Raw genomic sequence first — 12,457 nt, 5'->3', positions numbered from 1 at the left:
CTCGGCCAGCCCTTCGAGAACCACTGCCAGGTCCCAAGAGGGATCTCTGGTGCGAGTCGCAGGTCTCATCCTCCAGGCTCCACGTAGGAAGCGTACGACCAAGTGATGCCTCCCCAGCGGGCCATCACTCAGGGGAGCGTGGAAAGCCGCAATGGCAGCCACATAAACCTTGAGTGTGGACGGGGTAAGCCCGGCAGAAAAGCGGTCTTGGAGAAACTCCAGTACTGAAGCCACTGGGCAGTTAACTGGGTCCAAGTCACGCTCTCTGCACCAAACGGAAAATACATTCCGCTTAAGGCCGTATAACTTCCTCGTGGAGGGAGCTCTGGAAGTTAATATGGTTTCGACCACTCCAGCTGACAGGCCGGCTTCTAGGTACTGTGCCCCCTCAGGGGCCAGACCCACAGTTTCCACAGCTCGGGTCGAGGGAGGAGAACTGAGCCCTCCGCCTGGGACAGCAAGTCCCTCCTCAGAGGGATCTGCCATGGCGGGCCTGCCAGGAGTGAAATGATGTCCGAAAACCATACTCGGGCCGGCCAAAACGGGGCTACTAAAAGTAGACTGACTCCGTCTCGACGGACCCTTTCCAGAACTGCTGGGAGCAGAGCGATCGGGGGAAATGCGTACAGACGCAGCCTCGGCCACGTCTGCATCATGGCGTCCAGCCCCAGCGAAGCTGGATGCCTGAGAGAGAACCACAGTGGACAGTGGGACGTCTCTTGAGACGCGAAAGATCCACTTCCACTGGGCCAAATCTCACGCACATGGCTTCCACCACCTCTGGGTGGAGTCGCCACTCCCCGGGCCTCAGCCCCTGCCTCGACAGGACATCTGCTCCCTGATTCTGGTCCCCCGGGACATACATCGCCCTGAGAGACGATAGTCTCCGCTGGGACCACAGGAGGATCTGATGCGCCAGTCTGGACAGAGGGCGCGACCTCAGACCCCCCTGGCGGTTCAAATAAGACACCACCGACATGTTGTCGGTTCTCACAAGGACATGGCGACCATGGAGGTCTGGCAGGAAGCTCCTCAGAGCCCGGAACACCGCCAACATTTCTAGGCAATCTATGTGCCAAGAGGAATGATGGTCCTGCCAGAGGCCTCTCGTAAAACGGCAGTCCATGACCGCGCCCCAGCCCGTGAGGGAGGCGTCGAAATAGATACTCGGCGACATAACGCTCCCAAATTGGGACCCTGGGACAAGAACCAAAGCTTCTTCCAAATTGACAGGGAACGAAGGCATCTGCGCGTAACCCTTATCAAGCGGAATGGGTTTCCCCTCGGGAAAACCCCTTGGTTCTTAACCACCACTGTAAAGCTCTCATGTGTAGCAGGCCAGAAGGTATCATGCTGGACGCTGCTGCCATGAGACCCAACACTCTCTGAAAGTGTTTGACAGTGACGGCCTGGCCTAGCTTTAACCTGGACACTGTGGTCAGGATATACTCGATCCGAGCAGGAGACAACTGAGCCCGCATCTTGACTGAGTCCCACACCACTCCCAGGAACGTGGTTCTCTGGGCTGGTGTCAACACGCTCTTCTTCGTGTTGAGTCTTAACCCCAGGCTCTGGATGCGGGCGAGGACGACATCTCGATGCCGAATCACCAGCTCTCGCGACTGGGCCATTATTAACCAGTCGTCGATATAATTGAGCACCCTGATGCCCTCGAGCCTCAGGGGTGCTAGAGCTGCATCCATACACTTGGTAAATGTGCGAGGGGAAAGTGCTAGGCCGAACGGAAGAACCCGGTATTGGTAAGCTTCGCCCCCGAAAGCAAACCTCAGGAACTTCCTGTGAGATGGAAGGATGGAGATGTGGAAGTAGGCGTCCTTTAGATCTATCGTGACAAACCAATCCTCGGATTGAATTTGACTCACGATGATGGGAATAGTGAGCATCTTGAACCTGAACCTCCTCAGAGACCGATTCAAGTGCCTCAGATCTAAAAGTGGACGCAACCCTCCATCCTTCTTCGGAACTATGAAGTACCGGCTGTAGAATCCGGACTCCCTGACTGGTGGGGGAACATGCTCTATGGCCCCTTTTGCCAGCAGCGAGTAAACTTCCTGTTCTAACACCAGACCCTGCTCTGGGTCTACTGCAGTCCAAACCACCCCGTTGATACTTACCTCTTTTTTGGTGGGCAGCCTGGACCTGCAGCCTGTACCCTATTTCTACAGTGCGCAGGACCCATGGAGAAATATTGGGGAGACGTTGCCATGCCTCGACAAAATTCAGCAAGGGAACCAGCCCCTAAGGGTTGGTGTCAAGTGTCTTGTGAGAGCCCTTGACGATACCCTGAAGCGGAGGACCGACAGGGAATAATCGAAAACGACTCTCGGTGTGCGGACGCCAGCGCTGCCTGGCCGCAAGCTCTTGGGGCAGACAGAGCAGCGTGCGTTCGCTGGAAACTGATGTGTCCCGAAGCGCAATTAGCGGCGGGATGCTGACACCAGTTTCCTGAGGGCCCGGTGAGAGGGAGGATCTCGATCGCTCTCTTTTTGGGGGGGGCAGCCCTCCAAGGTCTCACATAAGTTAGGACCTCTCTCCCGACACCTTCCTGGCCTGAAGGACAGTCCTCAGATCCGTCTTCTCAGGAGGCTTGGGCGAGAGCGCCGCCTAGAGTCCCAAGCTCAGCTTTTGCTTTTTTTTTTTTTTTTTTTTGAGGGGGACTTCTAGAAGCGACACTCTCCTTCAGATATTAGGCTGAATTAAAATATCTAACCAAGTTCTAAAGTCAGATAATATTTTAATTATTTTAATTCCTCAGAATTAAATGCAGCCATAAACACTGGATAGTGCACCAGAATACTGTTTAAATACTTATTTATACGATCTACTACACGCTGCCTCGGCAAACGCGAGCCGTTACAAATTGGCTTTCATCCCTCGAGAAGAAAGTCAACAGGCGCGAGGCTGAAACACCCGAAACGCACGACTGTGTGCGGCGAGTTATTTCATGAACAGCCTGCCAGCACCCTCAGGAGCTGACTGTGAATGCCTCGCACCCAAACAGTATTATTTTTCAGATCGCGTGTGTCCCTTTTATTGCAGACCCTTAACGCGCTGTCTCAACAAACGCGAGATTCGAGTCGTTCACAATAAATTTGGCTTTCATCTCTCGAGAAGAAAGTCAACAGGCGCGGCTGAGACACCCGAAACGCACTGTGTGCGGCGAGTTATTTCTCAATGAACACAGCCAGCACCCTTCAGGGACTAACTGCATGCCTATAGCACCCACACAGAATCTTTATTGCAAACTGCAAATAGACTCGTAATCAACGCGCGCCTCGGCAAACGCGAGATGAGCTACTAGATTCTGTATTGCAATGCAGACATTCAATCTACGCGCTGCCTCGGCAAACGCGAGATGTCAGTCATAGAATCGTATCGCAAACTGCAAAGTAGACTTGTAATCAACGCGCTGCCTCAGCAAACGCGAGATCCGAGCTACTAGATTCTGTATTGCAAAGCAGACCTTAAATCTGCGCGCTGCCTCGACAAACGCGAGATCCCAGCCACAGAATCTTATTGCAAAGTACACTCGTAATCAACGCGCTGCCTCGGCAAACGCGAGATCCGAGCTACTAGATTCTGTATTGCAAAGCAGACCTTAAATCTACGCGTTGCCTCGACAAACGCGAGATCCCAGCCACAGAATCTTATTGCAAAGTACACTCGTAATCAACGCGCTGCCTCGGCAAACGCGAGATCCGAGCTACTAGATTCTGTATTGCAAAGCAGACCTTAAATCTACGCGTTGCCTCGACAAACGCGAGATCCCAGCCACAGAATCTTATTGCAAAGTACACTCGTAATCAACGCGCTGCCTCGGCAAACGCGAGATCCGAGTTACTAGATTCTGTATTGAAATGCAGAGTTAACAGGACATACAACACCAAATAGGACAGAATTGTTTCACACACACAGAGCGCTTGCTGAATAGCAAAAAGCTGACATTTCTGTGTGCCGGCGTGCTTTTGTATACATCCGCTTATGCCGTCACACGCTACGTCATCACGCAACGCCAATAGGATTGGATTAGTTTTCATTCATGAATTCAGACGTGCTACGCTGAAGGGCGTTCCCCTAGTGTCGTCACCGACGCAGTTCGAGTTCCCTCGAAAGGGAACTACAATTTACCTCAACAAGGCGACATAATGAACAACACTCGTCTCATTCATGGAGGTGGAAAAACAAGTTCTTTGTGAAATGCAAGATTTATTGTATTAAATTTTAAATGCAAAAGAAAAGGCATGAGAGTCGGCTGTTTTTGTCAATTTTAAGTTTTACTTTAAAATGTTTGCGATTTTAATATAAGTAGGCAACATGGTTAAATATTTGACCACTTGCTTGAGCAACTTAATATATAAATCTATATAGAAGTAGTATTGAATAATACGTTGTTTAAATTGTGTTTAAACGTGAATACGTCTATTAAAGAGTGTGTATGTGTACAAAGAGAATCACAATGCTGACAAAACTTTTTTTAATAAAAATTGCTGATAACTTCCGGATTTGAAATTAAAATAGTGAGTATGTGTTTGTGGTACAGCTGCGGGTCAGTTACGCACTGAAAACGTAGCATTTGTGAAAGCACTATAGCGCATGCTTCTCCTGAATGCATACGCACTGCAAGACGCACCGCATACGCACACGGAGTATGTGTGGGCGTGAGTCGTCAGTGATTACCGGTTATTGATTATCTGTGGTTGTACAGTGAATAGTCAGTGATTACGTTTTTTTTTTTTTTTACCTATGGTTGTACAGTGAGTGACAGTGATTATAGGTTCCCTTTCAGTCAGTCACATTCAACGTTACATCAGAACGGTAACTGACGAATTGGGATCTCGCCAGGGAGCCCAATCATCTTCGAGTGTAAACTAAATGAGCCAATGGACATTGTGCGATCACACTTTAGCATTTCACTTTGGAGCTGAGCCAGTGTGTTCCTGCAAAGAAGCTGCAATCTCTGTTTGACTGTGCTACGGGTGAAGCTCCAGTTTTGGTGTGACGGCGCTACAGCGGTGATTGCGATCTTCAATGAGATACTGCTGTTCATACAGCAAAAGAGCATTGTTGCTGCACACTGCAGGCTGCACTAAATCCCTGCACTTTAGCACTTAAAGAGCACTTCCTAAAAGAGTTAACACGGGTGAAAAGTCACGGAGGACAAGGAGCAGGTCTTGCTAGTTGCACCCTACTAGCCCAACTGGACCTGGATCCCAGAACTCATGCTTTTCGCGACAGCCCCTCCCTGGCGCATCCCTCTGAGGAAGGACCTGCTTTCTCAGAGACGGGGCACCCTCTGGCACCCGTGTCCAGCCCTCTGGAACCTCCACGTGTGGTCGTGACAGGACGAAGAGGTTTTAGGTGATCTACCCCAGGCGGTGGTAGACACCATCACTTCAGCGAGGGCGCCCTCTACAAGGCACGCCTACGTTTGAAGTGGAACCTGTTCATCGAATGCTGCAGGGCGGAGCGAGCGATGCAAATCTCACACGCCAATGTCCATTGGCTCGTTTAGTTTCACTCGAAGATGATTGGGCTCCCTGGCGAGATCCAAATTCATCAGTTACCGAAGTTACCTCCTTCAGGGAACGGGGGTTACATACGTAACCTAGACGTTACTCAGCCATTACCTGTGGTTTTACTGTAATTATTGGTTATTGATTACCTGTGGTTATACAGTGCAGTGCTGGGGTTGAGAGGAGGACTAACTGATTTTTCTCGATCCCAGATAAGGAGAAGTTCAGTGAGTCTCTCCTCTGCACACTGAGCTGTAAGTCGAGCTTCAGCATCCTGATCCCAGCAGTCTTCCATTGTCTCTTTCAGAGAGTGCACCGTCTGCAAATAAACACACACACATACATCAGCATCAACAAATCTATTTTAGTTTCCTATTTTTTAATAAGCTGTGCATGTGTGTTCACACCCAAATTTCTCACCAGACTGTTCTCTTTCCAGGCCTCTGGGAATTTGGGTCTTTCTTTTTCTCTCGACACGAGTGCCTGCATGTCCTCTATGGTAGGGTGATTGCCCACCTCTGCCTGAAAAGCCATCTGAAATGCTGGCACTGTCTCACCTGGTGGTAGAGAAGATTTTTATTGATTACAAACAGCAGCTGTGACATGGAGAGATCTGCACACGTGTACATGCGAGTGGTACCTGGGAAGAGGTCAGCACAACACATAAAGGTCTCCCAGTAAAGCAGACCCAGCGCATAAACATCCACTTGTTTCAGTGCCGATTCACAATCTCTCAGATTCACTGCCCCTTCTAGCACTTCTGGGGCCATGTACCGCACTGTACCAACCTATTCAGTCAGAAAGGGTTATAATATGATTATTCTGAGGTATTATTGTCCAAATCACTGGTCAGGTTTAGACCATGCTGGGTTGGATTAGACTGGACCAGTTTGAATTGCTTTTTGCTAACCTCACTGATGGCACTGTTGTCCTCTTCTCCATGTCCAGGTGGTCTCTTTCCCATCAGAACCATGGAAAGTCCAAAATCACTGATAACACATGAGCCATCTGTCTTCACCAGTACATTCCTACTGTTCAGATCCCGGTGAGACACGGCCGGTTTATACAAGTCTAACAATGGGAAAAAGAGAGGGAGGGGAGAGAGTGACGGAAGGGGATGGAATGGGACGAGAAAGGAGAGAAGGAGAGAAAATTGCATGAGAGTGAATCACAATATCAGAATTGCCACTAGAGAGCACTAGAACCCACTTGTGTCTCCAGAAATAACGGTATGTAACAGGAATTTTACTATTGCAAGTTGTCTAGTTAGTGCTTAAGACAACCAATTAATATATGTCATTAACCTTTACACTGTCACTGGTAGTAGTCACTATTGTGTGAAAAGAAAATTGGTTTGCACACTTATTGGTTTGACCATGGCCCATCCAAACAGATTTTAGAGCCGAGCTACTTTGTTATATAATAATGCTGTATATGAAAGGACAAATGAGTGTGCATTTGTATGAGGAAGGGTGGTTCGTTTTTGTGTGTTGAAAAGGATGTGTCAGTATATATTAGAATGACTGGGTCCACTGGGATGAAGATGAAGACATAGCTTCACTTTCTCTCTTTCTTTAGTCTCCCTTTCTGTCGCCTTTCATTAACATGCCATTTTTTTGACACTAAATAAAATCTGAATACTTTTAGAGCCTTTCACACTGAAACCAAGACAAAGAAAACTAAAAAAAGCATTGAGAATTACGCCCCATCCCTGCCTTCCTGCTTTCTCATACTGAGTCTATAAATAAAGTGCGCACACCCACTATCACATCCATACTGTGACTCCATTTAACACTCAAAATTAAAATCGAAAGTGTATTTTCAGTAGCTAATACCTTTTTGCCATTTTGACAGCCTGAGTCCCCCGTTCACAAACATTACTGCTCAAAACTGTAGGGCCAGTATGATTTTTTTAAAGTTTTTGAAAAAGGTCTCTTATGCTCACACAGGCTGCATTTATTTAATACAGTAAAATGTTTAATATTGTGAGATATTATTACAATTTTAAAATATCTGTTTTCTATTTTAAGATATTTTAAAATCAAAGCACTCCCCTTGCTCCCCCAATTCATTAAGTGCTAAGACCTATATAGAGTATGTATCAGTAGTTAAAGAATGCCAAAAGGGTCTGCCCTCTAAAAAATGTTTTATTAAGTTCAGCTGTCTGCCTTTGTCAGCTGTGAAATATATTTTAAAATGTAATTTATTCCTGTGATGGCAAAGCTGAATTTTCAGCATCATTACTCCAGTCTTCAGTGTCACATGATCCTTCGGAAATCATTCTAATATGCTGACTTGGTGCTTAAGAAACATTTCCTATTATTATCAATGTTGAAAAAAGCTGTGTCCCTGTGGACTGGTGTACATAGGTCAAACAAAACGTCAACTTAAACTAAGGATAGCTGAACACAAAACAGCAATTCGTACCCAGAACTTAACATATGCCATGGCGAGGCACTATAAGCAGGCCAATCATGGTTCCCCTGCATCTTTGAAGTTTTGGGGAATTGAGAAAATCATAACCCCACCTAGAGGTGGTGATATTATTAATAAACTCCTATGCAGGGAAGCGTTTTGGATACATACACTTAACACTCGAGAACCTTTAGGTCTAAATGAAGAATTGAGTTTAACATGCTTTCTCTAAACACTTAAGCATATTAAAATACAGTGTTTAAGATGAATATATTTTTATTCCCATTGTATTGTATTTTGTAATATTTACTGTCTTTAAGTCTTTACTGTCACTTTTGATCAATTTAATGTGCCTTGCTGAAGTTTAAAAAAAATCTTACTGACACCAAACTTTTGAACAGTGGTGTATATCATCAACATTTTGCTTTTGTATTCCACAGTGGAAAGAAAATCATACGGGTTGGAAAAACGACTTGAGAATGAGTGAATGATGAAAAAATGTTTCATTTGTTATCCTGTGTCTCACCCCCTTTCTGTATCTCTGTGTGCAGGTACGCCAGCCCTCTGGTGACCGACAGAGCCAAACGACAGCAGCCCAGCCAGTCCACAGTCCGCCCGCTCAGATACGTGAACAGAGAGCCCTGGGAAAGACAGAGGGAGTACTCTATTCAGAGGAAATCATCTACAATGTACAGGGAGGAACACACAGGGAAAACACAGGGGGGGGTGGGGAAGAGGAGGGAGAAGCGAGGGAGGATGAGATTAAAGCGCAGAGCAAGGATGAACAGAGCCGGTGTATCTCAAAGTTACAGGAGTAGCACAATTAATCCACTCCTGCCGTACCGCAGGACTACCTCAGGGATGCCTCTTGTCGCTATGGCAACCTGGCTTGAGGCTTGAGGCTGAAAGCCCACGGTTATGAATAATTGAATACTTCGCAGTTCAGTCAATAATCTCTCTCTTCCTCCATATTATCGAGTAAGTGTTTTGTGGGTGTGAGTAAGCAACGAGAGAGGTTAAATGAGGATATTCTGCTGAATTGTGAACTTTTTTTGCTCCATAATTGCTAAAAAGAGCGAGAGAGAGAGAAAAAGGATGCAGAGAAAAACATGAGGAAGAGAGTGAGAAAGTTTTAGTGATATCCGATGATATCATATCACACTCGTGGGATGCTGTTACCACAAGATCAAACATGACATCAGATCCCTCAGCTCTCTAAATATAACCACAACATAAATGCGAATGCTTGCACTTTTGGAGCTGTGATGTAGAGAAGAAGGAATGTGAGAGAAAAAATAAGAACAGGCTAAATGGTTGACAGGAAAAGAATAATAAATCTGGAATTAGACTGGAGTTTTTGCTTTTGGTACTTGGTTTGGGTTCCTCAGCGTCCTTGCGATACTCACATGAGGGTAAAACTCCAGCAAGAGGAGAAACTCTGTCCTGCCTTCTGTGCCGACACGTTCCTCGCTCTCTAAGAAGTGTGCAATGTTCTCGTGATCCAGGAGATTGCGGTAAATCAAACGCTCGTTAGTAAACTGCTGGCGGTTAGAGGAGATGAAAACTTTCACAGCCACAGATCGGCCGTCTATCGAACCGTGATACACGGTTCCGTACCGGCCCCGGCCAATCAGCTGTGAAGAGCAGGAAGAGATAAAAAAAAAAGTGAGAAAAGTATGGGTAAAAAGATCATTATTTATATACACTACCGTTCAAAAGTTTGGGGTCAGTAAGATTTTTTAATGTTTTTAAAAGAAGTATCTTCTGCTCACCAAGGCTGCATTTATTTGATAAAAAACAATAAAATAACAGTAATATTGTGAAATATTATGACAATTTAAAATGACTGTTTTCTATTTTAATATATTTTAAACTGTAATTTATTCCTGTGATCAAAGCTGAATTTTCAGTGTCTTCAGTGTCACATGATCCTTCAGAAATCACTCTAATATGATGATTTGATGCTCAAAAAACATTCATTATTATTATCAATGTTGAAAACAGTTGTGTACAAATTTTTTTTTAAATTCTATGATGAATAGAAAGTTCAAAAGAACAGCATTTATTTAAAATTAGGGCTGTCAAACGATTAATCGCGATTAATCGTATCCAAAATAAAAGTTTGTTTTTACATAATTCATGTGTGTGTACAGTGTATAATTATTTTCTATATATAAATACACACACATGCATATATATATTTAAGAAAATGTGTTATTTATATATAAAATATTTATATATAATATAAATTATATATAATATAAATATATATACACAGTATATACATGCAAATATTTCTTAAATATATACATGCATGTGTGTGTATTTATATATAGAAAATAATTATACACTGTACACACACATGAATTATGTAAAAACAAACTTTTATTTTGGATGCGATTAATCGCGATTAATCGTTTGACAGCCCTATTTAAAATAGAATATTTTCTAACATTATAAATGTCTTTACTGTAACTTTTGATCAGTTTAACTCATCCTTGATGAATAAAAGTATTGATTTATTTTATTTCTTTCCCCCAAAATAAAATTAAAATTCTTACTGACCCCAAACTTTTGAACGTAGTGTATATTTTTGCTTTCGATAGCCATTCTTGAGGTGAAGAAGTCTTGTACCATCCCTTAATCACCAACAACAACAACAAAACTGCCACAAAGACATGATTCCTATCTTCCACTGAGTAGGGTTAGAACTATTCTCAGATGATATTTATTTTATGCCTAATCCTGATTTTAATATTAGAATTATGGCCAGTAACAGAAGAAAATGCAAACATGACCCAGATGCTTTTGGGTCTTATACTAAATCCAAAAAGCGACAGAAGATTGCAGATTTTGTGAAAAAAAAAAGGTTATTTGATATTTGTTTGTTATATATTTTGAGTAACTAACTTCTTAAAAATTTGACTGCCTTTGTTATTTGACTGTTATTATTTGATAAATAGAAAGAACAGCATTTATTTGAAATAGAAATCTTTTGTGACATTATAAATGTCTTTACTGTCACTTTTGATCAATATAAATTATTTGACAAAGTTTTGCCTAAATTTCATATTTGGATTGTTATTTACTGTTGCCACATTTTTTCTATTAATTTGCAGAATACAACAGGACTATAGGTCTCCTGGGTAAAAGGTCATTTTGATTTTTTTTAGCAAATATAATTTTTATATTTAATAAATATTAGAGTACTACAGTACAAAAACACCAATTCCTACAAATAATACTGATCCCTGAAGTCAAATCCAAATGGCCCATTATATTTACATGATTTCTCTTCAAACGATTTCACCATTTATTTTTATATAATTTATGTTGGTTTAACAATTTTCCATAAAAATAAATAAAAAAATTCATTTAAATAAATACAATTTTCCCTAGAGGTTTATACACTATTTTGTTTGCTTAAACAGGGGGACGACAAAAAGAATCAAGCTGTGATTGGTGTCTTCTACCTCCAGCAGAACAAGGTTGTCCAAATCCAGAGAAGGAGGGGAAGGCGCTGTCTCCAGATTATCCAAGGTATGCATGAGTTTACCACATCCTGGAATACACAGAGGTAGGGCTGGGCGATACGGACCAAAAGTCATATCCCGGTATATTTAGGCTGAATATCGATATACGATATATATCCCGATATTTTTTCCGCAAAGTGAGAGCAAATGTTCAGTCAAAGTCAAAGCCAAATATGACGTCACAATTAGTTTTATTGAAACCGGCTATTTCAGTGAACAGTTGCAAAATCAAATGAATAAATAATAAACAGGTTTCTTCACCTTAGGGCTGCACGATTATGACAAAAATCTCAATTGCCGATTATTCCCTTGGAATTGTAATTGCAATCTATTAATTCTGATTATCAAAATTTACATTGATTATATATAAACAAATTTTGTGTAAACGTGTTATAATTTGCCAATATACATATATATATATATATATATATATATATATATATATATATAGGCAAATTATAACAGGTTTACACAAAATTGAACACACACACAAGTACTGTCCCCCTTTACTTAACATATACATAAATTGTAAGAACATGACTAATAGTAAAGACTAGTACTAATAAATAAACATTAGGCTTATGCTAAAGCAAACTAGTTTGGGGGCGCAGGGAGCAGTGCAGAGAGCTCCGGGTCAGCAGCTGCTTATGGAGCAAGGATCACAGCGCAAATTTGAACTATATCCATATATCGCATTTAAAAATATATTGATATATTTTTTATATCGATATATCGCCCAGCCCTACACACAGGCATATAAACCCACACGCACATATTTAATGGTAATTTAATTGTCAGGATTGAATCATACATTTAATGCATCATAACATCACTACGGTAACACACCTCTTGTCATCCAGTAACCCAAAAAAAGAAAAATGATGAGGACGGCAACCATGGACACGGTTAAAGCGAAAATGATGGGTTGATCTCTGTAGAGTCGGTGCGAGTCTTGAAGGATTCAAAGAGAATATG

General features: G+C 42.8%; 1 protein-coding gene across 1 annotated transcript in view; it reads right to left on the bottom strand.

Moving 5' to 3' along the window:
• Nucleotides 1-12,457, bottom strand: part of bmpr2a (bone morphogenetic protein receptor, type II a (serine/threonine kinase)) — a 33,719-nt gene that overhangs the window by 8,065 nt on the left and 13,197 nt on the right. The window contains exons 4-11 of the mRNA XM_079882892.1: nt 12,329-12,433; nt 11,423-11,511; nt 9,356-9,583; nt 8,476-8,590; nt 6,445-6,605; nt 6,175-6,322; nt 5,955-6,091; nt 5,684-5,853 (exon numbers count right to left, since the gene is read on the bottom strand). Coding sequence (XP_079739018.1) covers nt 5,684-5,853; nt 5,955-6,091; nt 6,175-6,322; nt 6,445-6,605; nt 8,476-8,590; nt 9,356-9,583; nt 11,423-11,511; nt 12,329-12,433 — 1,153 coding nt within the window. The remainder of the gene's footprint in view (nt 1-5,683; nt 5,854-5,954; nt 6,092-6,174; nt 6,323-6,444; nt 6,606-8,475; nt 8,591-9,355; nt 9,584-11,422; nt 11,512-12,328; nt 12,434-12,457) is intronic.

The sequence above is a fragment of the Squalius cephalus genome (genome assembly GCF_949319135.1).
Source record: "Squalius cephalus genome assembly, chromosome: 10".
In the NCBI taxonomy this organism is placed as follows: domain Eukaryota; kingdom Metazoa; phylum Chordata; class Actinopteri; order Cypriniformes; family Leuciscidae; genus Squalius; species Squalius cephalus.
The sequence above is the reverse complement of the archived record's forward strand: the minus strand, read 5'-3'. Positions and strand labels throughout refer to the sequence as shown.